This window comes from Falco naumanni, chromosome 4, assembly GCF_017639655.2.
Source record: "Falco naumanni isolate bFalNau1 chromosome 4, bFalNau1.pat, whole genome shotgun sequence".
NCBI classification, from domain to species: Eukaryota; Metazoa; Chordata; class Aves; order Falconiformes; family Falconidae; genus Falco; species Falco naumanni.
In genome coordinates, this window is record NC_054057.1 from 74054993 (window position 1) to 74077751 (window position 22759).

The window sequence follows — 22759 nt, forward strand, 5'->3', positions numbered from 1 at the left end:
TCCTGCAGTACCGGGGTGCCGAGGGGACCTCAGGACCACCTCAGGTCTCTGGGTCTGAGGGCTGCCTGGGGTTACCCAAGGTCTAGGGGCAGGACGCCAGAGCTTCCCCGGGACCACGGGGCTCCCCAGGACAGGGGGCGCCCCCCGGGGTCCGAGCACCCTGCAGACCCCTGCCTGTCCCCGAGCACCGCGACTCCGCGGCTCCCCCCGGCGCGGCGGTTCCGGGGGGCGGCGGTTCCGGGGGGCGGGGCGGGGCGGGGCGGCCGGCGGAAGGGGGCGGTGGCGGCGGGGATGGCGCTGCGGGCCGGGCGGCGGGCGGCGATGCCGGGGTAGCGCCGGGCGGCCATGGTGCGGGGGGCCGGCCCGCCGCTGCGGCTACTGCTGCTGCTGCTGCTCCTGCTGCTGCTGCAGCTCCTGGCGCTCCCCGCCGGCCGCGGCAACCGCACCGGCCCCGGTGAGTCCCGGCCGGCGGCGGGGGAACGGGGACGGGGCGGGGTTAGGGGTCTCGGGGCGCAGAGGCGCCGGTGGGAGACCCACGGGGTTACGTCGAAGTGAGCGGGCACTTGCCCGCCCGCTAGCCCCGGTAGCCGGTCCCGCGGGTCCCGGGGCTGGCTGTGAGGTGGCCCCGTGATTTCCCGAGGGACCGAGGGCTCTGCGAGCCGCCCACCGTGGGGCACGCGTGGGGCGGGCAGCGTCGGGCTCCGGCCGTACTGGGGCTGCGCCGGTCCCGCCCGGCGGTCGGGTCACGGTGCTGCCGGGGCACGAAGGGTGAGAGCGGAGGCTCTGGTGGGGCGGTGGGCTCCCCGGGGGCCGTGCCTCCCCCTCCGGAGGGCCGGCCGACGGTGGGGGCTTTGGGGAGGGATGGTTGGTTGCCTGCTGCACCCCATCGTGGAGGTGGGCTTGTGCCGGCAGTGGCTATCAGCCAGTGATGGTGGGTGGCACTTACCCGCAGTCGGCAGAGCAGGGAGGCTGCTCCGGGAGCCGCCGGGTGAAGCGGCCTTTTGCCCCCAGCCCACACTCGGCTGGCATCCTGCTAGCTGGGCAGCCAGCCCCGCAGGGGCCCCCTGCGCCGGAGGGGTGCGGGGTGCTGTGTCTCGGCGCTGTGCCATCGGTGGGGGAATGCCTCAGGAGGGTTAGGTCTGGGCGCTGGCCAAGGTCAGCTCCTCCCCAGAGGAGCAAGGGGTCTTCTTTCTTCAGCAGCTACAGGTGGGGTTTTGACCGGGGTGAAAGGAACAGGGTTTCTGTTACACGATAAACAGCCGGACATCCTGCCACATAGTCATGTCCTTTCCTGAGTCGGACTGATCGCCATCTCGGTAGCTTTAGACAGCATCTGCTGTGAAAGGAGGGCCTCATGCTTCTGGTGGGAAGCCCTGAAACCAGCAGTCCAGGTATCATTTTCTAAAACTGCCGTGAGATCATCTGTGGACAAACAAACGCAAGCTGTCACAGGCGGCTCTTTATTCTGAAATTCAAATAACACATCTCCTCTCTGCACAGAATCGTTGAGGTTGGAAAAGACCTGTAAGATCGTTGAGTCCAACATAACGCTGCCAAGTCCACCAAACCCCTTCCTGGAGTAACTTAGGGCAGAGTGCATCCCTAGAGAGACATTTGCACACTCTGTGATTCTACCACATCTTGTTTCTTGTCTGAAAAACACTTGGGTTTTTGCATCATATGTTTGAAATCTGCTTATGTGAAATCTGTATAGGAGAGGATGGAAACAACACCCATTTGACAACTCCCTTGCTCAGTTTAAAGGCTTGTTTTACATCATGGGACAGTCGAGTGGGACTTTCCAGGTGTTGCCATGCTGGCGCAGAGCATACTGAATAGATGGGGACAGACACATACAGAGCACAGCAAATACTAGAGTACGCGCCCTCGATGCAAATGGGCTGCCGGAGCGCACGCCCTGCCTGCAGTGACCTGTCTTTCTGGCTTTTCTCTGCTGATACTCAGTTTATGTGCCTGTGGTATTTCCTTGTTAGCCCAGGCAGAGGGTGCCCTGGGAGTTGGTTTACCCACCCTCTGGTGCAGCTCTTGGGTGCCCAGCACAGCAAAGCCAGCGAGCGGGTGCTTGGCCAGTTGTCACCGGGAGAAGCTGCGTGTGAGCGGACTTTGTCCACGTTGGCATTTTGTTGGTACAGCCACGGCTGCTGCAGACCTGGTCTCAGGTAATGCGTGGGCAGGACGGGTCTGCCGGCCTGCCCTTGACCTGTTACTGCGCTTGAGCTCTCTCTGTATAATTGACCAGTCCTTAACAAATAGCGCTGCTGATGGCTGGAGGTTTTAATTTTGCAGCCTGCCTGCCCTCTTCTCCCCCAAAACCACACAAATCACACTTTAGCTTTGTGAGAACGTGCTGGATGGGTGGTGACTGTGGCGGTTGGCCTTGCAGAGCCTGACAGCCGGTAGGGCTGGAGCAGCTTGCATTGAGGTGAGAGGGCTTATCCCCATGCAGGCTGTCAGGTGGGACCTGTTGCACTGAGCAGGACCAGGGCTCTCCCAGCTCTAATCACACATTGTGTCCCCGTCTGCCCTCATCCTATGCCCAAACATCTCCATGGATTTCCAGAAACGAACGTGCCGTGTGCATGCAGAGTGCAGCTGGGGCTATAGACACCACTGGTTAAAGACTGCTCCTTTCTGTAGCTCCCATGCGCGAGATGTAACTGGGCTTGTAGGGCATCACAGCCAACTCTTGTCTGTAATAGCCCACGCACTGCACTGGCGGGGCAGCCGGGGAGCATTTGCTTGAAAAGCCCCTTTTGTGGTCTCTGCTCCTTGCTGGCCTAGAGAGCAGTGGAACCCCGGCGTGGGGACCGCAGCGGAACAGCTCTGGCCACGGGCTGTGGACTTCTGGCTGTCCTGCTCAAGGCTCACCCTTCCCTGTGACCTTGCTTGGCCCTGTGCATTAAAAAGTGCTGCTCCCTTGGCTGGACCCCATGGGTGCACAGCCGGGGCAGTCTGTGCGGCGAGGTGGCGTGGCCACACTCTTCCTCCACAAGCAAATCCTCCATTTGGCTTGCGTGGCTGGTATTTCTTGCTTTCCTGTTTCCTCCTTTCCCTGTTGGGTTTGCAGTGTGCCTGGAGGCTTTGATTTGGTAATTTGCCAAGGAACTAAACCCATGATTACCGCTCCTGTCTCTTTGCAGTGCCGTGGGTACAGGCCAGCGTGCATCCTGCTTTGGGGCATGAATCGTAGTTCCTGCTTGGATTAGATGCCTCTTGACATGAAGTACATCCCAAGGCTCTGGTCCTGCCTGAGAACTGTTTTTCTCTTTTTTTGGCATTTTTCTTAAACTCAGTTGGGACCTCTGTGTGTCCAGCATGACCCTGTGCAGCGTCAGAGGACGGCAAATTAAACCATGCTTGCTGCTTTATTCTCTGATAGAAATGAGGAGTCTGCGTCTGAAAGGTGCCATGGTTTTGCCCCACTCCAGGGAATTCCAGAGTAGAAAAGGAGCATCTGAGAAGACTCAGCAGAGATATGGAGACATCTTCTTCTGCCCCCTTACTGAGTGTTATGAACCTTGTATTTGGGTGGGCAATATGGCCTTGGTTCTGCTGTCTCTGTGCAGTTTTGTCCTCTTCTCAACCCTGGTGTGATGTTTCTTTTCTGTCCCCGAGTTGCAGTCTGGCTGGTTTCTTGCTGACAATAACACCAATGTAAAATTTTGCAGGTGAAATTATCAGCAGGCTGGGGGTGGTCTGTAGGCATAGATGGGCAGAGGGGTGGATGGAGGACCTAGTCCCGATAGCACTTTGACTGAATGGCTGTTGCATTCTTGCATGACCTTTCAGCCTACCCTAGAGCTGTTCTCACTATCCCAGCAGCTTTCTTCCAGGCAGGAAAATCTTTAGACTTTGGAAGGTACATCTGAAAGCAGGGTTAGGTTTGCAGCACATGAATTTTCATCATGTTGGGCATCACAGGAAGGCAGCATGTTGCGCAGTATGTGTGTCCTGAACTGGGTAAGATGGGTAACATCAGTCTGTGCACTCAGCAGGGACAGACAAGGGCACAGCTCTTCCCTGTTGGCACCATAAACTGTTGCTGGAACCTGGAGCACCCCTGTGTTACCTGCACCCATCTGCTCTGCACTGTTTGCCCCAGCGTTTGCTGATGCCTACTCCATCACGTCTTCTTGTGCCATCAACTTCTCCTCCTCCTCTCCTCAGCATCTCCTGTGATCTGTCATCTTCAGAGCACATCTCACAGAGTGTAGTTAAGGCATCTTTTAGTGCTCTCTGGCTCCAGGTGATAGTTTTGTAGCAGGGCTGTGGGCAGTTCTAGCTAGAGGAGCAATGTGGATCACCTAGGGGGACTGGGATGAGCAACCAGGGACACAAAGGGCTCCTCTCCAGCAACCTTAAAACTCCTGTGTGCTTCTGTGGGCAGGTGTAGTGCCCTGCAGCCTGCCCCAGCAACTGCTGTGCTCTCTCCCTTTCAGACTCCCTGTATGTCTCTGAGTACTTCTCTCAGAGCGCACAGAAGCTGTCCTTCTACAGCTGGTATGGCAACGCCAAGCTTTTCCACTTCCATGTGCCAGAAGACACTGTGCTGCTTCGCTGGCTCCTGCAGGCCTCCCGGGGGAAAGGACCTGAGTGCACCAGCATGGAGATCACAGTGTATGTATGTCCCTGTGCCAGTGCTTGTCCCATGTGGGCTGCCAGTCCTTCTCTTGTCCTTGTTGCTCATGGCTGTGATTGGTTAGTTGCAGGAGGCTGGGCATCTGTTCCCCAGTTGCAGCAGCCACAGTTTCTTCATGTATTAAGACTAAATCTGTGTTTAAACCTGTAGAGCATTTTGTGTTGGTGTTACCAATGGATCTGGGGCTATCTGTCAGATGTGGTGTCTAAGGGATGCCTTAGAAACATGGAGAGAGCTTCACGGTGAGGCTGGTGTTACTGCTCATGAGCAAAGTTGTTCCTGGACCTTTCTGTGCCTGGCAGGATCCTGCACATGGTACCAAAGGATGTGGCAGGACTACAAGGGGCTTGAGAAGTCCCAAACCAATTGGAGGTGGATGAATTCCCCAGTACAGAGGAACTAAAGAGACTGGGGACACTTTGTAGGGGATGCGACTGTGTGTGAAGCAGAGACAGGAGAGGAACGCTGAGTCCTGCAGACACAAGAGCATGAGGAGATTGCAAACTCAATGCCAGTGAAAGAAATGCTGCTTAAGCGGTACTTGAGTTGTTGGAGGATTTGAGGTCAAAAACTTGCAAGACTTTGGGTTGTATCTTGGGAGAGTACCAAGTTTCCTGGGCAAGTGCCTATGGAGACACATGGGTGTCTGGCACCCACTCCACAGAGGTCTTGGGAGCGACTGAAGCTGCTTGGCTTGCGTTTCCCTGGTCTGTCCTGGGCACAGACTGGTGCTCCTAGTTGCTCCAGAGCAGCCTGGCACACATGATCTTCCTACTTCCTGCTTCCCAGAAGGGTTTCCAGTAGCTTGGGGATGTGAGGGACAAGGCAACAGCAAAATGATACCCAAAGAAATGCAGACCAGCCCAGCTAAGCTCAAATGGGTTAATAAAAACCTGTCCCGCCTGCTTGCTGGACCTGTTACGTGTTGTTGCAGTGCAGTCCAAAAGCGAGCAAATTAAATGCCAAATTGGCTCCCAAATAAATATCTCGCGTGTTACTTAGCTGCCTGCTTTTCTGCTGCCTCAAACATTGGGCTGTGTATCTGGAAAGCAGAAGTGCTGGTGTACTGAAGTCAGTCACATGCACCTTACTGGGTAAACATCTTTTTAGTCTGTCAGCCTGCCCTTCTTAAAAGAGGAAATAGGGAAGATGCAGATCTTAGCTAGAAAATTAAAGCTTTTTGTTGGTGATTTAGCCTATATGGGGTATTTGTTCATGGTTATGAAAAAAAGGAGTAGTCGTGGGGCTGGGGCTTAACCTTACTGAGCATGGAAATTTGCTTTCAGGCTTGATGGAACCATGTAAATCCTTATCTTAATAAGCAGGCAAGTTAAACCAATCTCTAAATAAATCCCGGATAAGCTAATAGCAGCCAGTCCTCACCAGATGAAATTGATGGCTCCTGTGGTCCACTTGAAAATGTGGGGGTTTTCCAGGCTGCTCCCCCTCCGATCCCAGGCCAGCCTGGGTGTCCGCTGATGAGTTTGTATCCCAGTTTATCTTGCCAGTGTCTTTGCATCCCTGATTTATTTGCATTCTGTTTTCTCTCGCAGGCACTTTCGCTATGGAGCCCCTCCTGTAATTAATCCACTGGGCACTCGTTTTCCTGCAAATGCAACCGTCCGTCCTTCCTATAACATAAGTATGACTCTGAGCAGTGCTGTGCAAAATGCCACCTTTGTGAACATCACCACCCCTGCTGCTGGAGACTGGTTCATCGCTGCCCATCTCCCTGAGGCTGCTGGCAGGATTGAAGTGAAGGTGAGGGTCCTGCTGAGGGTCTCAGCCACTGTACTCTGCCCAGTGTGTCTCGCCACAGCTGACCCGTCTGCTCTCCCCTCCTGCAGGGTTTCTCCACTCCATGCCCCTATATGTTCCAGGCAGATATGTTTGTGCTCAGACTCACTGATATGCCTGTCCTGGAGCCTGGCATTGCCATGTCACAAACGGTCGTCTCACCTGCTAAGCCACTGCATGTCAAGTGAGTGAGAGCAGCGGATGGAAAGGCTCAGGGCCGTGGTGGGGTGGGATTTCCCACCGATGCTGCTTAGGGGAAGCCACTGTTGTTCCCTGGGGCTGGAGCTGGGGGGTCCCCAAGCCTGTTGGCCAGGCTTCCTGCAGCAGTGGCAGGGGTTCCATGGGGAGCACATGAGCACCCTTCTCCAACTCCTCCCGGGCGGTCTTAGAGGTTCAGTTGCGGGAATTTTAGTTCTTTGAGATGTTTTCTTTGGAAAGGATTTTCACAACACCAACCAGGACAATCTAGTTCTTGCCACAAAGTCCTGGGGACTGTGGTGGGGCATGGCTGGCTTGTGTTGACAGTACAAGCTCTGCAAACTGCTGGTCCCTTCTCCCGCAGGGTCTTTGTTCCCAAGCATGCCGCAGGGATGCAGTTTGAGCTGCGAAGCTGCATGGCAAGCAAGCAGAAAGCGTGCGCCTTGCGGGTAGTGCTGGGCTCCATCACTCTGCCTCAGTCCTTCCAAAGGATCATCACCTGCACGGGGAACGTCAACTGCAGCCTGACCCTGGATTCGCCCCCCTGGGAGAAGTGGCTGCAGATCATGGTGGAGAGTCTCGGTGCTCCCAATGCCAGTGTGTTGGTGGAGATGCTGGCTTCTTTCACAGGTGGGCTTCAGCTTTCTCTAGCCCTGTGGGCAGGACAAGAGAGAACTCCATGTCTACTGTGTCCCTCTTGGCCCTTTGGGTGGCTGGCTGTAGCTGTCTGCATTCCCCAGCATGCTGATTGCCTGGGTAAAATCCTCGGGGCTGAGACCCAGTTATTGCTTTGGGGTCAAAAGCGAAGGCTCTGATGTTCACCCAAGAGGGATACTTCCTGGAGCTGCCTGGTTTGGAAATGCCTGACAGTTTCAGGGTCTTTGAAGCAATGATATTTCCCTAAGGCTGTTTGGGAAGCAGTGGCTGGCTTAAAATCTGGTGGGGAAAATGGTTTTGGGGAGAACAGTTTTGGGTAGATGCGCCAGACAGTAATGATATGTTGACTGTCGATTGGCAATAAGCAGGCTACAGACAGGAAACCATTCCACAGAGGTTTACCTGGGGTAAGGTCTTGGGTTGTAGTGAAGGGATGTCACCATTTCAGGTGACACCTTGTGACTCAGGAGGTCACAAGGTCCTTGTGGCTGTGATAGGCACCTTTGCATCCTCTTACTATGTGACCATAATCCCTGTCTGACTCTTGGAAGCTCACCAACTAGGTACATTTTCAAAGATTTGTGTTTTTTCTGCTGGGGTTCTGCCATCCCCTCCTCATCCCCTGTGCTGGAGGGCCTGGCAGGGTTAGAGGGGAGCCTTAAGGCTCTCTGGGAGTGATGGACAGGTTCCAGCAGTGGGACCCAAGTGTCACATGCAGCTCCATCTGCCACGATGTGACGGCTTGTGCCTGTAGCTACACTGGGTTAGCTTCTTTCTCCTGCTCACCCTTGTCTGCTCACGTCTGGGGAACTGGTAGAGACTTCTGTGCAGCCTGTTGTTACAGAACAGCCAAGTGCTGTGCTCTGCCACTGGCTAGTGATGCTCCCTGGGTACATTGGTGTGTTTTGATGCTCTGTGTTATCTCTTCTTCTGTTCCCACTCCCCCACAGCTCCAGGGTGCTTCCACCCACTGTACTGGTGTCTGGCTTCCATCAGTGTCCCAACTTGTGGATGCTGTTGCTGGAGTTCCCCTTGCACAGATGGTGCCTTTCGGGGGCTGTAGCCGTACTGCAGTGCATGAACCAGCTGAAATACGCACAGTTTGTGCTATCACTTGAAGGTCTGGAGCTGCTGGGGCCCTGCCTGGATGAGGTGCTAGTCCTGGCTGTTCTTATTCATCTCCTTTTTTTACTTTATAGCTTGCAGACCAGGAAGTACCAGTTCATTCCTTAACTTCAGCAGCCTAAACCAGAGCCAAACTGGTCCCAGACCGGGTAGTGCAGGAGCGGCAGGGAGCTCCACTCTGTCTACCAGAGAGGCTTCACGCAATGCGTCCGACAAGAGGAGCTTCTGCCTGCAGAACCAGCCCATCGTCCGTGAGGACCTGGACGTGGTGTCCGTGCGCTACAGACTCTTGAATGGTCCCAGTGTGCCCGTGAACTCCCTGTCCCCAACCCTCCTCCTCCTCAACCTGAACACTGGCGTGGATAGCGGCGGTTCCCTTGTCGTCAGTCTCCTGCTTAACAAGGTGCGGAGGCTGATTGATGGGATTGTCTCCCCTTCGAGGGGCTTTGTGCCTGCTCCTGGGCTGGTTTATCAGCAAACTCCAGGGGTCGTTGGTGCCAGTGGGACTTTTTTTGTTGTCACAAAACACTGAGCCTGTTTTAGCTGCTTCCAACATGTCCTATCTGCCAGCTCTGATTCAAATGCCACAGGTTGCTGGCATGTGGGGGAAGTGATGCAGAGGAGACAAAATGGAAAGCAGCTGCAGTGCCATCTTCTGCACGGGAGCCTGGTGCCTTGCCACCAGGAGAGGAGACTGAGCAGGCAAACCCAGGGATGTCCCTGCCCAGGTCGCTGCTTCCCAGGCTCCTTCAGTGACACCCTAAAATCAGCCCCCTGAAATTCTCTGAAACTTCCTGAGGGCTGGAGCAGGGCTCAGCCCTGATGTCCTGCTGCCTCGGACTTCTGCCACGCTGTGCTCATGCTGAAGCGATGTGCAAGTGCCCCAGCTTTGGAGCAGTTCCTCCCGTGCAGTCCCCCAGGAGGCTTTCTTGCCTTTCAGCCAGCATGTGACACAGTGGCAGCACAGGGTGAGCTGAACACAGCTTTGCCCAGAAAGAGCTGCTGAACTGATGGGTGACCTTGATCTGCAGGATTTATTGTCACCTGCTGCTTCCATATACTGTGGGCAGCATGGGAGATGAATTGTGCAGGGGGGTGGCACTGGGGTGCTCTGACATGGGACACTGCTGTGTTTGCACAGACATCCGTGAGCCTGGCCAATGGCACCGTGGTAGCGTGTGTGAGTGCTGCTTCGCCGGTGCTGTCCCTCAATGCCACCCAGAACTGCAGCACAGGTATGAGAGCTCAGCTATGCTGTCTTGGGGCTTTGCTTTTAGACCTTGTGAGCCATTTGTTGACTCAGGACTTTGTGGCATGAGCCAATTTCGGCACGGACCCTCCTGAGGTCTTCATGTTGGCACATGCCCAGGGTGCTGGTGCTAGTCTGGCACCAGGAGTTAGCCTCCACCAAAGGAGGGTCTGATTACCAGCTAGGGTCCTTCCAGCCTCATTGGCAGAAGGTTTGGGGATGGTCAAGGTATTGCCAGTGTGCAGAGAAGCCAAGATCTGCATTGGAGGACTAGCCAAGCGAACAGGCTATTCCAGGTGCCCTGTGCTGCCTATGTAGGTACTGAGAGCTGAGATGAAACAAAAAAAGAAGGGTCTCTGGAGCAAGGGTCCTCTCCATCCCCCTGTTGCCTCCTGAGGGTGGGAGCAAGGAGCCACAGGAGCATCCAATTCCTGTGCAATCAGTCAGAGCCTGGGATTGCTGTGGGCCCTTCTCCCCCAGTCTTGGCACATCACAGCACCCTCTTTTCTTTAAGCTTTTTTCCAGGGCTACCCTCTGAGCGTGAGCACGTCCTCTGCGGAAGCGATGCTGATTGTCCTGTACCCGCAGACAGATGACTGGTTCCTCTCCCTGCAGCTCATCTGCCCAAAGGGCCAGGGGTGAGTCTGGCGTCATCCTGCCCTGGGGCCAGTTCAGGGCACTCTGCCTCTGCATCCTTCTGCCCTTTGCTAGTGTGAGCAAAACTGAGCCCCTGTCCTCACCGCTGCGCTGTGGGCTCCTCTCACCTGGTAGCAGTTGAACTGTGGCTGCAGAGGGGGAAGGAGGTGGGTGGCACTGCTGACTTGCTCCCTTGTGAGTGCCCAAGCAGCTTGTCTGGTGCTGAGCTGGCTCATCTCATGCAGACTGCAGATGGCAGAGCTTGCCTGGATGAACTTCCCCTTCCCCAGGTAGATTTTGAGGTGACAAACTGGTAAATGAAAATGCTGCTCTTCCTCCTTCAAGGAAGTCTCTGAGATGCAGGCAGCTGTGCCCATACTCCTGCAGTTTGCCTTACTGCTGGTTCCTTGTGTAAGGCCCTGAGCATGCACTGTGAAACAGTGCTGGCAATGCTGGTCCTGAGGACCAGTCATGGGCACTGGGGTCTGCTGTGGGGGTCTGGGGAGAGCTGATACCTCCCTGCACATCGGTTTGGCAGCTCAAGTGGAGAGAGAGCCAACTCTGCTCCTAGCTGTTGGGAGTGATGGAGCAGATTGCAAAGTAGCGGGGAGCTTGGTGCAGGAGCGTGGCCTGACCCCCTGGAGCAGAGTGCTGCCTGGGTGCAAGGCTGCCCCGAAGGAGCGGGGTGCCAGTGTGACCTGCTCTCCTTGCAGTGAATGCAATGCCGCAGAAGCCAAAGTAACGGTCTTCACGTATCTCACCCCTTGCTTCAATGACTGTGGGCCGTACGGGCAGTGCAGCCTCCTGAGAAGACACGGCTACCTCTATGCTGGCTGCAGCTGCAAGGCTGGTGAGTGCCTTTTCCTAGGAAGCTTTGCCAACCTCCCCAAGGGGAGGACACATTTTCCAGTGGTGGTGTTTGAGTAGAGGAGCTGGCGTCCGCTGTGGCCGCCAGGAGCAGCCTGGTATTGCAGTGCCTGCCCAAAGAGCCTGTGGCAGGCTCTTTGGAAGCATCCTGATTTCCCTGAGGGGTGCTGGGTTCTGGGAAGCACAGAGCACCCCAGAGGAAATGGGCAGTCGGGCTGAGGACAGCTTGGAGTTTCATTTCCATCTTGGAGTCCCCCAGGGTTTGGAGAGGTGCTTTTGAGCATCCCCAGAGAGACCAGGGAGCCAGTAGGGCTGCCTGAAAATGCTTGTGTTGGAGCCTGTGCCCTTCAGGGAGGTTTGTCACAAGGGTCCTGGTGCGGGGTGCGATGACGCTGGGCTGCAGTCCCTGCCTGTGCTTTGCCATGGTGCTCTGCCTCCTGCCAAGAGCCAGCGGGCAGGCCAGCCCTTAGACTCCGAGGTGCCCCTGGAGAAGGAACATCTGTGTCAGCTGCTAATTATCTTAATGGTATGAGAAGACTGGGCAGCAGTCAGTGGTAGTAGGAAGTAGATCATAGGGAAGATGATAGCTCTGCTGTGCCTGGGTGGGCAGGTGTATCTGCTCTCAGCAGAAGGGCAAGGCAGAATGTGGTTCAGCATTGCTTTGGGCCTGAGCCAGGATGTCTTTGCTGTCTGCTGCAGTGCCGGTGAGGACTGAGATGGAGAACAGCATCCTAATTTCCCCGAAGGGTTCCAGGTTCTGGGAAGCACAGAGCAGCCCAAGGGAACTGGGGAATAAGGCTGAGGACAGCATTCCGCTGAATCACTTGGAGCAAAATGCCCCATCTGCATATTCGTGACCCAGAAATAAAGTGGAGAGCAGCCTGCCTGGGCTCTGCCTGGCAGGGAGCCCGCAGAAGGGGCAGAGCTGCTGTCTTGGTTTCTGGTGGCACTGTAATGGGATGGATGCTACTTTTAACTCTGCTTCTTGACCACGGTGTGCCTGTATATACCCAGGCTGCCCTGTGACTGAACTCCTTTCCCCAGAAGGAGCGGGCATCCTGATCTTGAATTAAAATAATTATAAAAAAAAAAAAAAAAAAAGAAAAAAAGGCAGGTTTTTATTCATAAGAGACTGTCTCAGCTCAGTCCTTGGTATCCAGTGAGCAGACAGAATTGTGCCCAGTGTCATGCACTGTCCTCTAGGAGATTGTCACTTTGCTGTCCTGTGCAGAGCTACGTGTCACTGTGGGCTGAGGCAGTAGGTTTGCTCACCTTGGAAAAGAGGAGTTGGAAGGGGATAGAATCTGCTGCCCATGGGGGTTACAAGGACCCTGGAGCCGGGCTCTTCTGGGGGAGCACAGGGAAAGGGCGAGAAGCCACAGACCTAGGCTGCAGCAAGGAAACTTCAGCTAAATCAAAGATGACAATTTCCCCCATCAGTTGTTCACATCTGCACAGTACCCAGGTCTCCATCCTTGGAGATCTTCAAAATGCAGTTGGGCAAGGCCCAGAGCAACCTGGCCTGGCTTTGCAGTCTGCCCCACTGTGGCAGGTGGGACAGGAGCGCAATGTTTTCCTCAGTGCTGTGAATCATTCTCCGCCCTGATTCCTGGGATCTGAAGGGAGCTTGCACCCAGATTATACCATCATGTGAAGCATCCGACCTTCGAATGCTTGATGTACCACCAGCAAGTAGCATGTGCGTTGAGTTACTGTGGGGAAGAAAAGTACCAGTCTGGATAGACCCATGTGGAATGTAGGATGGCCTCTGCTACTGGGAGCAACCTGGGGGATGTCCTTGGAGCAGATATGGGGCTCTGCTGGGGTTCCCTGGGTCTTTGCACAGCAGAGCATGCCATGAGTAATGAGACCATCCTGAGAACAGTGGCTGATGGAGCAAGGGAGAGGAGAGTCAGGGATAGCCTGGGGGTGTGATTGCTTCTTCTGAAGCATCCCAGGCTCCTGCTGGGTGCTGCTGCTGGGTGCTGCGGGAGGACAATGTAGGGCATTTGAGATCCACACAAGCCTCTCTGCTCTGCAGGTTGGGGGGGGTGGAGCTGCACAGATGATACCAAGGCCCAGTCTGTTGGTGTGCAGAACCTGGCCACCCTCCTGCTCACCCTGAGCAACCTCATGTTCCTGCCGGCAATAGCAGTTGCTGTTTATCGCTACTACCTGGTGGAGGCCTCCGTCTACACCTACACCATGTTCTTCTCCACGGTAAGTATTGCCTTCTGTTGGGTCCCCTGCTAGCTCCCCTGAGCACCAGGAATGCTGCATCAGACTGAGGTCCTTGGTGTGGCAGTCCATCCTGGAGCTCCACATCTTCTGAATTACTGGAGAAGCACCTCCATGGACATGCCCTGCCCCTTCAGAACTTGGCAGCAGTGTTATTTTTACTAGGTCCTTCCACCTACGCCGTGGGTGCTCATATTTGGGGGTAGGACCCCAGGGAGCAGAGTTGGGGCAGGAGTATGGCACACTTGAAGGGTGCTGTCCTAGGAGCTCTTGGCTGCTGCTGGGAGGATGCAGGTTGATGGCTGCTCTCATCTGCTTTCTGTAATGCCACAGTGGTTTGGTCTCCTGGAGGCACTGCCGGGGGGGTCCTGGCTGCCACGGGCTGAGCTTTCTCCTGCCCAGAAAGCTGTGGTGCTGCTGGATTCATGCCAGCCTTTGCTTTTGTCCTTGGTTCTAGTTCTACCACGCGTGTGACCAGCCAGGCGTCGCGGTGATGTGCATCATGGACTATGACACACTACAATACTGTGACTTTTTGGGCTCTGTGGTGTCCATCTGGGTAACGATCCTGTGCATGTCCCGGGTAAAGAAGATCCTGAAATACGTGAGTGTCAGGTACCCCTGCGCAGCAAAGGCAGACTTGAGCCAGCCAAGCCACGGGTTGCCATGCCGAGCCCTCTCACGGCTGTTTCAATGACACAGCCCAGCCTGGTGACAAAGCCTGTTTGTCACCCTGATTTTTAAACCAGCGGGTTGTTTTGTCCCAGGAATTTGTATCATGAACCTGTGTGCTTGTAGGACTGGGCCCAAAGGGACTGATGTTTGTGGGTCCGCTGGTTTCTTCTTTGGAAGATGCTACTCCCGAGTCCTGTGTGCACACAGGGGTGGGTGGCCAGGAGGTGAAGCCCCTGCTGCCTCTGGCATGGCTGGCTGTGCTCTGGCAGCAGATGAGCTACTGACAGTAGTGGTGGTGTCTCATTCCCAGGTCCTTTTCATCTTGGGGACCCTGTTAATTGCCATGTCCCTGCAGCTGGACCGCAGAGGGGTGTGGAACATGATGGGTCCCTGCCTCTTTGCCCTCATCATCATGATTGCAGCATGGGTAAGTAAGGGCAGCCTTGGCAGGTCCTTCTGCCCTTTGATCCCCTCCGGAGAACAATGGTGGCACAGCAGACCCCAGGCTCCAGTTCATTTACAGGCATGGCCTGATCTCCCTGAAACACCCAGGTGGAGGCAGGGGGCAGGGCAAGGGATTCACCTTCCATCCCTCTAGTAGCTGAGAAATCCCCAGGGTATGGGTCTGAGCACAGTCCAGCTGCTGCAGTTCCAATTCAGTGCACACCCGTGTCTGCAGTGGTGTCCCAAAATGGTTGGCTGTTGCCTGTGCCTTGAGCAGAAGCTGTAGCATCTGTGCTGGGCTTTGGTGCCACGGCTGGCTAGGGGGTTTTGTACACAGGAGGTGGGCCCAAGAAGGGGGGAGGTTGAATTTCTTGGGGACAGCAGGCTCGCCCTCTTGCCATGAGGTTGGCAGGTGCTCGTGGGTCAGGCAGCGTTGCCTGTTTCCCGCTGCCTAAGCTTCTGCTTGGCTGCCCAAGTTTCTGGTTGGCTCCTTAACCCTTCTGTGCTCCGACACCTCCAGGTTTACCATGGAGTGAAGCGCAGGCACTGCTATCCCTCCTCGTGGAAGCGCTGGGTTTTCTACCTCCTCCCAGGGATCACCTTGGCTTTCATTGCCATCTCAGTATATGCATTCATGGAAACCAATGAGAACTATTACTACACCCACAGCATCTGGCACGTGCTGGTGGCTTGCAGCGTTGCTTTCCTGCTTCCTCCTCGGGACAAGCATAAGAAGCCCTGGGCCTGGTCACAGAAGCTCACTTGTCGCTATCAAATCTGCCAGAATGACCGTGAGGAGCTCTATGCTGTGACCTGAACTGCTCGGCTCCTGGTCGCAGAGGTGGAGGGCTGGGGAGGTTGCTCTTTGCCTGGGTTGCCCCTCTCTTGCAGGTCGGCAATCCTCTTACATGCTCATTTGCTGGCTGGGAGGGCGCAGTGTGGACCTGGTGTAAAGATGAAGATGGTGGGCTTGTCTTGTGAAGGCAGGTTTGAGGCCACCTCTGCTTTCCTGCTGGGACAGGGCAGGCTTTTCATGGTTCTAGATCAAGGAATAGCTTGTCCCCCACCTCCCTATGGCGCTGGGGGAATAGCCAACCCTTCTTCCCCTCCTGCTGTGTCCATGAGGCTTGGGCTTAGCCCACGCTGATCTGGAGCCAGGGCTGTGGCTGCTGGGCTCTCCTCTGTACCCCCTGTCCCAGCAGAGGACTGTGGGACGGGGATTTCCCCAGCCATCCTGCAATCAGCATTTGAACCCGAGAGAATGGGTTTCTTCTGATCTGGGGGGCAAATGCTGCTGCATGCCCTTGGTGCTGATGGGGAGGGAGGGAGCTGATCTCAGCATGCCCTGGGCCCTCAGCCTCCGTCTCCACAGGGGTCTGGAGCCTCCCTCCCTGTGCAACAGGTGGTGCTGCTCTTACCTAGCCCTGATTCAGCGGCAGGGCCCGGGGAAAGAACAAGGCTGGGACTTGGGTCCTGGATTCAGGATCAGACTTAACAGGAATGTGAAAAAAATCCCGTATAGGGACATGCAAGAAGCATCAGCAGCATCTTGTCCAGAACTGTGAAACCCCCAGCAGTGCAGGGTTTAGTCTAAATTTAGCCCTCTTAGCTCGTCTGGAAGGAGGCAGGCTGCTGCACTGTCGCCTTCCTCACTCAATGTTCAGGTATTTACCGTCTTCCTCCCTTTTGTGGGTTTGACATGCTCATAGCTCTGCCTGTGGCAGCATAGGTGGTCCAGGGTGGTGTCTGAGCTGCGCACCCCCTGCTCCTCTGTCCTGCTGTGCCTCAGAGGCTGGATGCGCTGTGGAATCATGGCTGATCTGGGGCCACCAGCAGTGTCCCACCCCAGCCAGGAGCATTGCCACGGGCTCCCTAGATGGCTACAGTCTCCTTTGCAGCGTCTGTCTCACCTTTGCCTTACTATAGGGCATGCAGGTGTCAGAAAGCAAGGGCAGAAACGTGGCAACCAGGAAAGTTGTCTTTGCCCATCCTTATTCTACAAATAAGGGCTCAAATACATTGTTCCTTGCTGGTTTATTCCAGCTGTGGCTGGTCTGGTGCATGCTGCTGGGAGCCCCTCAGGTGGCTTTGGGGAGGAAAGACCTATTAATGAAGGATTTGCCTCCCTGGGGTTAATTCTTTGCTTTGGAGAGCGCCCAGCCTTCCGCTCAGCTCTGCACTTTACCCCCCTGCTTCCTTTCCTCTGGAAACTCCCGACTTCTTAAGCAGACACAGGATGAGTGAAGGGCACTCACCTGCACCCAGTGATGTCACCACCACCAACAACCACCGGCACCCACGTCCCCTGCGTTGCCTTTTGCTGCTGCCATACACGACAGCATGGCGGGAGCGGGGGACGTGGGGCCCTCAGGGCTTCCTCCAACTTTTAACACTTTTAGGCTCTTCCCCGCCCCCCGGTCCCATCTTAGTTTGCACAGCGGCGTTGCAGCCCCAGCACTGAGGCAGGTGACCCGCCGCTCCTTCACAGCCTGTGCCAGGCCGCTGGGCTGGCCTGGGTGCCGGTTACCGGAGAAAGCAATAATTCCTCATTGGGCCTTTTCGTTCAGGGGCTTCCGCGCTGCCAGGCAGGAGGAGCTTTGGGGCGAGAAATCCCGGTAACGTGATTGTTTTGTGTTTGATCATTGAAATTCAGCTTTTGCCCTGCTCCGCGACGGTTGGCCCCGGCGCAGGTTGCGTGCGGTGCCTGGGGGAGGAGGGCGCTTCATTATTTTGGGTCAAATCAGAGCAAATTCCTCTGTCTGGGGAAAAAAAATAGCTGGGTTGGTTTTTTTTTGGCTGTTAATATCTGTGATTATTTTATACCGTAAATTTTAAAGCTTACAGTTTTATAATTTAATAAAGGTAATGGTCTTTGAGGGCAAACCCGTGGTGCTGCGCTGGAGGCCAAGGGCCCCTGCGGCCGCCGCCATCGCTCCCGCTGCCCGGCCGCGCCAGCCAATGAGAGGCGGCTCCGGGGCAGCTTCCGGCCGCGGTGGCCGCTGGGAGCGGAAGCGGGCGGTGGTGGCCGCGGACGGGCGGGCGATGCCGCTGCACCGGTACGCGCCGCGGCTGTGGCCGGCCCTGCGGCTGCGGGAGGGCATCTGTGCGCGGCTGCCGGCGCACTACCTGGCCCAGCTGCAGGACGACACGCCGCCCACGCCCGTACACTGGCGGCCGCTGGGCGTGCGGTACCGGCGGAACCCGCGCACCGGGGAGCGGGAGAGGGTGCAGGACGTGCCGGTGCCCGTGTACCTGCCGCGCGCTGCACACGAGGGGCTCTGGGGCGGCGAGGGTTGGATCCGCGGCTTCCGATATGCTCGTAATGACAAGGTGAGCGCTTCGGCCTTGCCGTACCCCAGGTCAGTGTTACCGGGCAGGCGGTGCGCAGCCGGGGGGCGAGGGTCAGGCGACCGGGGCCTGCTGCCGCGGTCTCCGCCTTCCCCCTGCGGCGTGAGGTCACGTCTGGGGCGGCCCAGGCGGCCCCTGGTGCAGCCTCAGCCGTGGTGGCGGACAGCAGCACCCCCGGAGGGCAGCGCCCCGGGCCCTGACGGCCGGTCTCTGCCCAGCTCTCCACCAGGCTGCCCAAAACGTGGAAGCCACAGCTCTTCGAGCGGCAGTTCTACAGCGAGATCCTGGACGCCACCCTGACCATTACCGTCACCATGCGGACACTAGACCTTATTGATGAGGCCTATGGCTTTGACTTCTACATCCTCAAGGTAAGGGCTGGCGGGACTCACTGTGCAGCAGCCTCAGCCAGGCCATGCTGCCCTCACTCAGAGGCCTGCAGGCATCTGCCGTTGTTAATATATTAGTGCAGGTCTAAAGCTTCTGGCCTTAAATACCCCTTGATTGGAGCCTTTAGTTTTAAACTTCAGAATCTTGATGAAATTAGCTCCAAAGCATTTTTCCCCTTTCATAACGTGTGTCCCGAAAGCCTCCACAGCACGCGGATAAGCTGCCAGCAGTGTCTGTGTGCCAATAGATTGGTGTGATCTCTAGCAGCTGGGTTCTGGTGGAGTTTAACGTTGGACTTTATCTCTCCAGACTCCAAAAGCTGATATGGGCTCGAAGCTTGGGATGGATTTGAAGCGAACAATGCTGCTGAGACTTGCACGGCGGGATCCAAAACTGCATCCTGATGATCCAGCCAGAAGAGAGGCGATCTATAATAAGTACCAGGTGGGTGCCTGACTTGCCATTCGTGCCTGGTGTCTGCAGTGATATTTGTTGATAATGCCCTAATCATCCTGTCACAGCGCAAACCAGTGTTAATGTCCTGTGTTTAGGGTTAAGGGTATGGGCAGAGAAGATAAACATTGTTTGTCAGGTTTTTCTTGTCTCTCTGTGGGCTGCTAATTTCTGTACTGATCGCTTAGAAAGACAGAAGCCTCTATTTGTGTTGTGCTCAAGGTCAGCGAGGGTCTGCAGTAAGCACTGGTAGCTGGCACTGCCAATGGCAGTGAGAATTCATACTGGTGCTGCAGCGAGGAGCTCAGACTGCCTGCATGCAGTTTAGTGTTGTGTAGCTGGCAATGGTGGCTAGCATAGAAACGCCACCAGCGTCTGCAGTCTGTGGAGCTGTGCTGAGGAACAGCCCTAGAAAGGAGAGGCACAGCAGCAGGCACGACTGGTCAGAGAAAGCAGGACCCTCGCTAAGGGGAAAGAAGGGAAGTGGGCTTTGGTTGCCAGAAATGAGGGAACAATGTTGCAAGTTTTGTTTGTAGTAATGTTCCTACTGGGTTACGTGTTTATGTGGGTTGGGCGTAGAGAGGATCTGTATCTTAGCCACTTGGAAGGACTGGACCACCTGTTCCTTTTGTCACAGGAATTTGCAATCCCAGAAGAGGAAGCTGAATGGGTTGGCTTGAGTTTAGAAGAAGCAATAGAAAAACAGAGACTCCTAGAAAAAAAGGTGAGTTCCTGGGGTAGTGGTTAGCAGTGAGATGTCTTAGCTGCATTAGGCTGTGTGTCCTGCTGATCTGAGCAGCCTGGGCATTCCTGAGCAATGGAAGTGGTGCTCAGAAACTCCTGAGCAGCCACGTGAACCTGGTTGAATTTGGGTGCCCAAAACCTGGGGCTGGGTTAAAGCTCGTTATAAACCAGATGCCCTGATCAGGGGAGAGATGTTTGGGAGAATGGCTTAGAACTTGTGCCCTGTTGCCTGAACATCTTTACCTTTGGTTGCTGTCTGCTGTACTTGTGCTTTGAGACACATGGATATGAGCTCAGGGCCCACCTGGTTCATGACCCTCTGTCGCTGCAGCTCACTTGTTAGAGCCAATATGCAGAGGAGGGTGCACCAGAGAGCTGCTGGGGCAAAAGGACTTCCTGGGGTGGGTGGGGTATTATGGTGACATTTTCCCCAGACCTGTTAGCTCCTGTTGTGGCTGCAGCAGGAGTGGAAAGGTCAGGAGCACTGACTGCACAAGGTGGTGCTGGGCCCTGAACCCCCTGGGGCTCCAGCACCTTCAAGGAGTTGGCTCATGCAATGTGCTTCAGTACAGAACTGTCAGAGGGCAATGTGAGGAGGGAGGGAAGGAAGCATTTTTAGAAGGAAAGTGGTCCCTGGGAGCTACTGATGATTCTCATCTGCAGGCAGAACGGGGAAGGTTGATGAATGGCCCACACAGGTGCCTGTCATCTCTGAGACAAGGTCACAGAGCTGAGCAGAAGCTGTGTCTGGAGGAGTGGCATCGCAGGTTGCCTTGCTCAGCCACTGAAAAAAACCCAGTCACATATTTCTCTGGTTTCCACTGCTAGCACTCTCACACCACTGACTCCCTGGTCTCTCCATTAGACTTGCCCCTTGCTGCTGCTCAGGTTCACTCCTTTTAAGTGGTTTATCCTCTCTTTGTTTTAGGACCCTGTCCCACTCTTTAAGGTATATGCTGAAGAGCTTGTCAACCAACTGAAAGAGCAGGCACTGCAGAAGCAGTAGGTGGAAGAGACCTTTGGCACAAAACCCCTGCCACAGATCAAGCTGTAGGGGTCAGTGAGTCTTCTGTCTGAACCGTGTTGCGTGGAAGGGGCCACGTGAAGAGCGTACCCAGGGCATGTTGCAGTTACTGAAGTCTAACAACGGCCTGAATTCCGTGAGAAATCCTTCCTGTGGACTGTGGAAAGAACTTCTGTCCTGTGGCCTCTGAAAGTGTTCTTGTAAGACTGACTTAGCATGGTTCTTCTGCCTTTCCAAGTAGTTGGCTGCTCTTGAGAGCTTGATCACAATATAAAATGAAATACACGTTTTGGGAACGTCAGTAAACTTTTCTCTGGTACTTATTACTCAGTAGTGTATTATAGCAGGTACTGTGAGACTCTGTGATCATGTAACTTAGATCAATCCCCAGCTTTCTGCAGCAGAGACAGTTGTGCCCCCAAAGCGTGACCCCAAAGCCCCTGCCTCAAGTGGTGCCTGCCAGCAGGTGGGGCTGAGCTCCCTGGCTGCAGTGGCCGGCGGTACTGCTCACTCCAACCCCTTAGGTTCCAGCGCTGCTTCTGTTTGAAGTTGGTGACTTTTAGATCTTCTGTTTTGTAAAAATGTGGTTGAAGGCGGCATTCAAGCCTTTGCTCCTGTTGGGCAACAAGGGACTGAAAAACACTTACCGTATTACATGCTGGTTAACAGCGCTGTGTATCGCTGGTGATGTCTGTAAGCTTCATGGTCCTGCAGTGGGCTTCTGGCTGGAGAAAAAAAGCCTCTCCTCCCTTCGGCTCTGAGGTGAGGGACAGGCACAGAGCTTGCACAATGGTCTTCATGTGAGCCATATCTCTGGGTTGTCACTTGCCCCTGGAAGTGACTTTGCCTTGACCACATCTTGGGATGAGGCATGGTTCCCCCTCTCCAGCACTGAAGGGCAGGGCAAGTGTACTGTCTCGGTTTCTGAGCCACAGGACCCATCATGAGAGAGAAACTGGGCGTGTAGAGCAGCATGTGGCTGGTCCCCTCTGGACTGGAACAGGGTAGGATCATGGGAGTAGTTTCCTAACATCTGCCTTAAAGATCTGGGGGAGAGGTGCTGGAGAGGCGGTTACTGGGTAGGCAGAGAGCCTCTGCGGGGCTGTGCTGCATGCCTGGGGATGAGGGAGGTGGCTGAGGTGAATGCAATCTAAATGGTGGCATTTCATGAAGATGAGACTTCTCTGCTGCTTTTTGGGCTGAGGAATGGGTTGGAGCCCTTGCAAGGGGTATTTGAGCCCCCAAGTGAGTGTGGCACAGCCTCTGACTGGTGTGGCTGGTTGGTCACTGTGGCTGGGACTGCCAGACTGGGGCTGTGTTCTCACTGCGCAGGCACAGGAGGCTCAGTGCTGCCGGGGACAGGTTGGGTGTTTCCAGCCTGCCTGTATGTCTCTGCTCTGGCGGGTCCAGGTTCTCAAGAGCAAACTGGCACAGAAGGTCACATTTGCCTAATTAATGATTTTGTAGCTAGGCCAGCACAATGACATTTGCTTATCTTCTCCCTCTTCTGCAACTGAGCTGAGTGGGAAGCTGCTGCCCAGCTCCTCGGGGACCCTGACACTCTGCCCTCGTTAGAGATAATTAGCTGGGACAAGCTCGGTGTTTGACAGCTCTGCTCATCATTAGGGCTAGCACAGCTCATGAATTTTAATGCAGCTCTGAGCAAAGCTTAAGACTGCAGCTCTGTCCTGACCCCCCTCTGTAGCTTCACTGGAACGTGCCAGCGCGGGTCTGGCCTCTCAGGCCGTGCAGTTATGGCAGAGCGTGGCTGGCGCCTGCCCAGACCCCCTGTGGGGGGTCCCCGAGTGCCTCCAAGCTCCTCAGCGGCGAGGGGGCTGTTTGGGATGGCTGAGTGGGCGATTACCGGCTGCTTCTCTCTACTGGGGGTTAGTAGGTTTTAGTCACGTGAAAATGTCTTCCAGTTGTGTGGCGCCGTACCTCTGCGGGAGAGCTTTGGATGCATGGCCTCCGCGGCTGCACTGCTGGGATTGCCTGTCCTTGACGTGGGCTCTGTTCTTCTGCGTTGCTCGTTGTGCACACGCAGTCTGCAGGGTCTGCTGCCTCGGCGTGGTTTGGTGGGTGAGGAGGGGGAGCGGGAGCTTTCAGCCAGACCTGGGGAGAGCTCCTGTCCTGCTGGGGATGGGGGGTGTTAATGGGGGCACTGCAGGAGTGCAGGAGGAGCTTCACGGGGAAGCTATTGGGGATGTAGTTAATCCTGACTTCTGAGTTGGAGCCCTCCATTCTCTCATCCTGC

General features: G+C 55.5%; 2 protein-coding genes and 1 long non-coding RNA gene across 3 annotated transcripts; all 3 read left to right on the plus strand.

The window, feature by feature from the left end:
• Positions 1–319: 319 nt before the first annotated feature.
• PGAP6 (post-glycosylphosphatidylinositol attachment to proteins 6) lies at positions 320–17429 on the plus strand. The gene is made up of 13 exons (XM_040591506.1): positions 320–454; positions 4461–4638; positions 6214–6421; positions 6508–6641; positions 7020–7285; positions 8512–8840; positions 9579–9672; positions 10201–10324; positions 11036–11172; positions 13231–13409; positions 13885–14031; positions 14413–14529; positions 15067–17429. Exons 1-13 carry the CDS (start codon positions 346–348, stop codon positions 15361–15363), a joined length of 2319 nt encoding a protein of 772 aa, XP_040447440.1. The 5' UTR covers positions 320–345; the 3' UTR covers positions 15364–17429.
• LOC121086980 lies at positions 953–2283 on the plus strand. The gene is made up of 2 exons (XR_005827491.1): positions 953–1391; positions 1501–2283. It is a non-coding gene; the product is annotated as an uncharacterized LOC121086980 (long non-coding RNA).
• Positions 17430–17543: 114 nt separating the features above from the next.
• Positions 17544–20806, plus strand: MRPL28 (mitochondrial ribosomal protein L28). Its single transcript, XM_040591507.1, has 5 exons — positions 17544–17876; positions 18113–18265; positions 18594–18728; positions 19375–19461; positions 20410–20806. Exons 1-5 carry the CDS (start codon positions 17589–17591, stop codon positions 20485–20487), a joined length of 741 nt encoding a protein of 246 aa, XP_040447441.1. The 5' UTR covers positions 17544–17588; the 3' UTR covers positions 20488–20806.
• The last annotated feature ends 1953 nt before the right edge of the window (positions 20807–22759 follow it).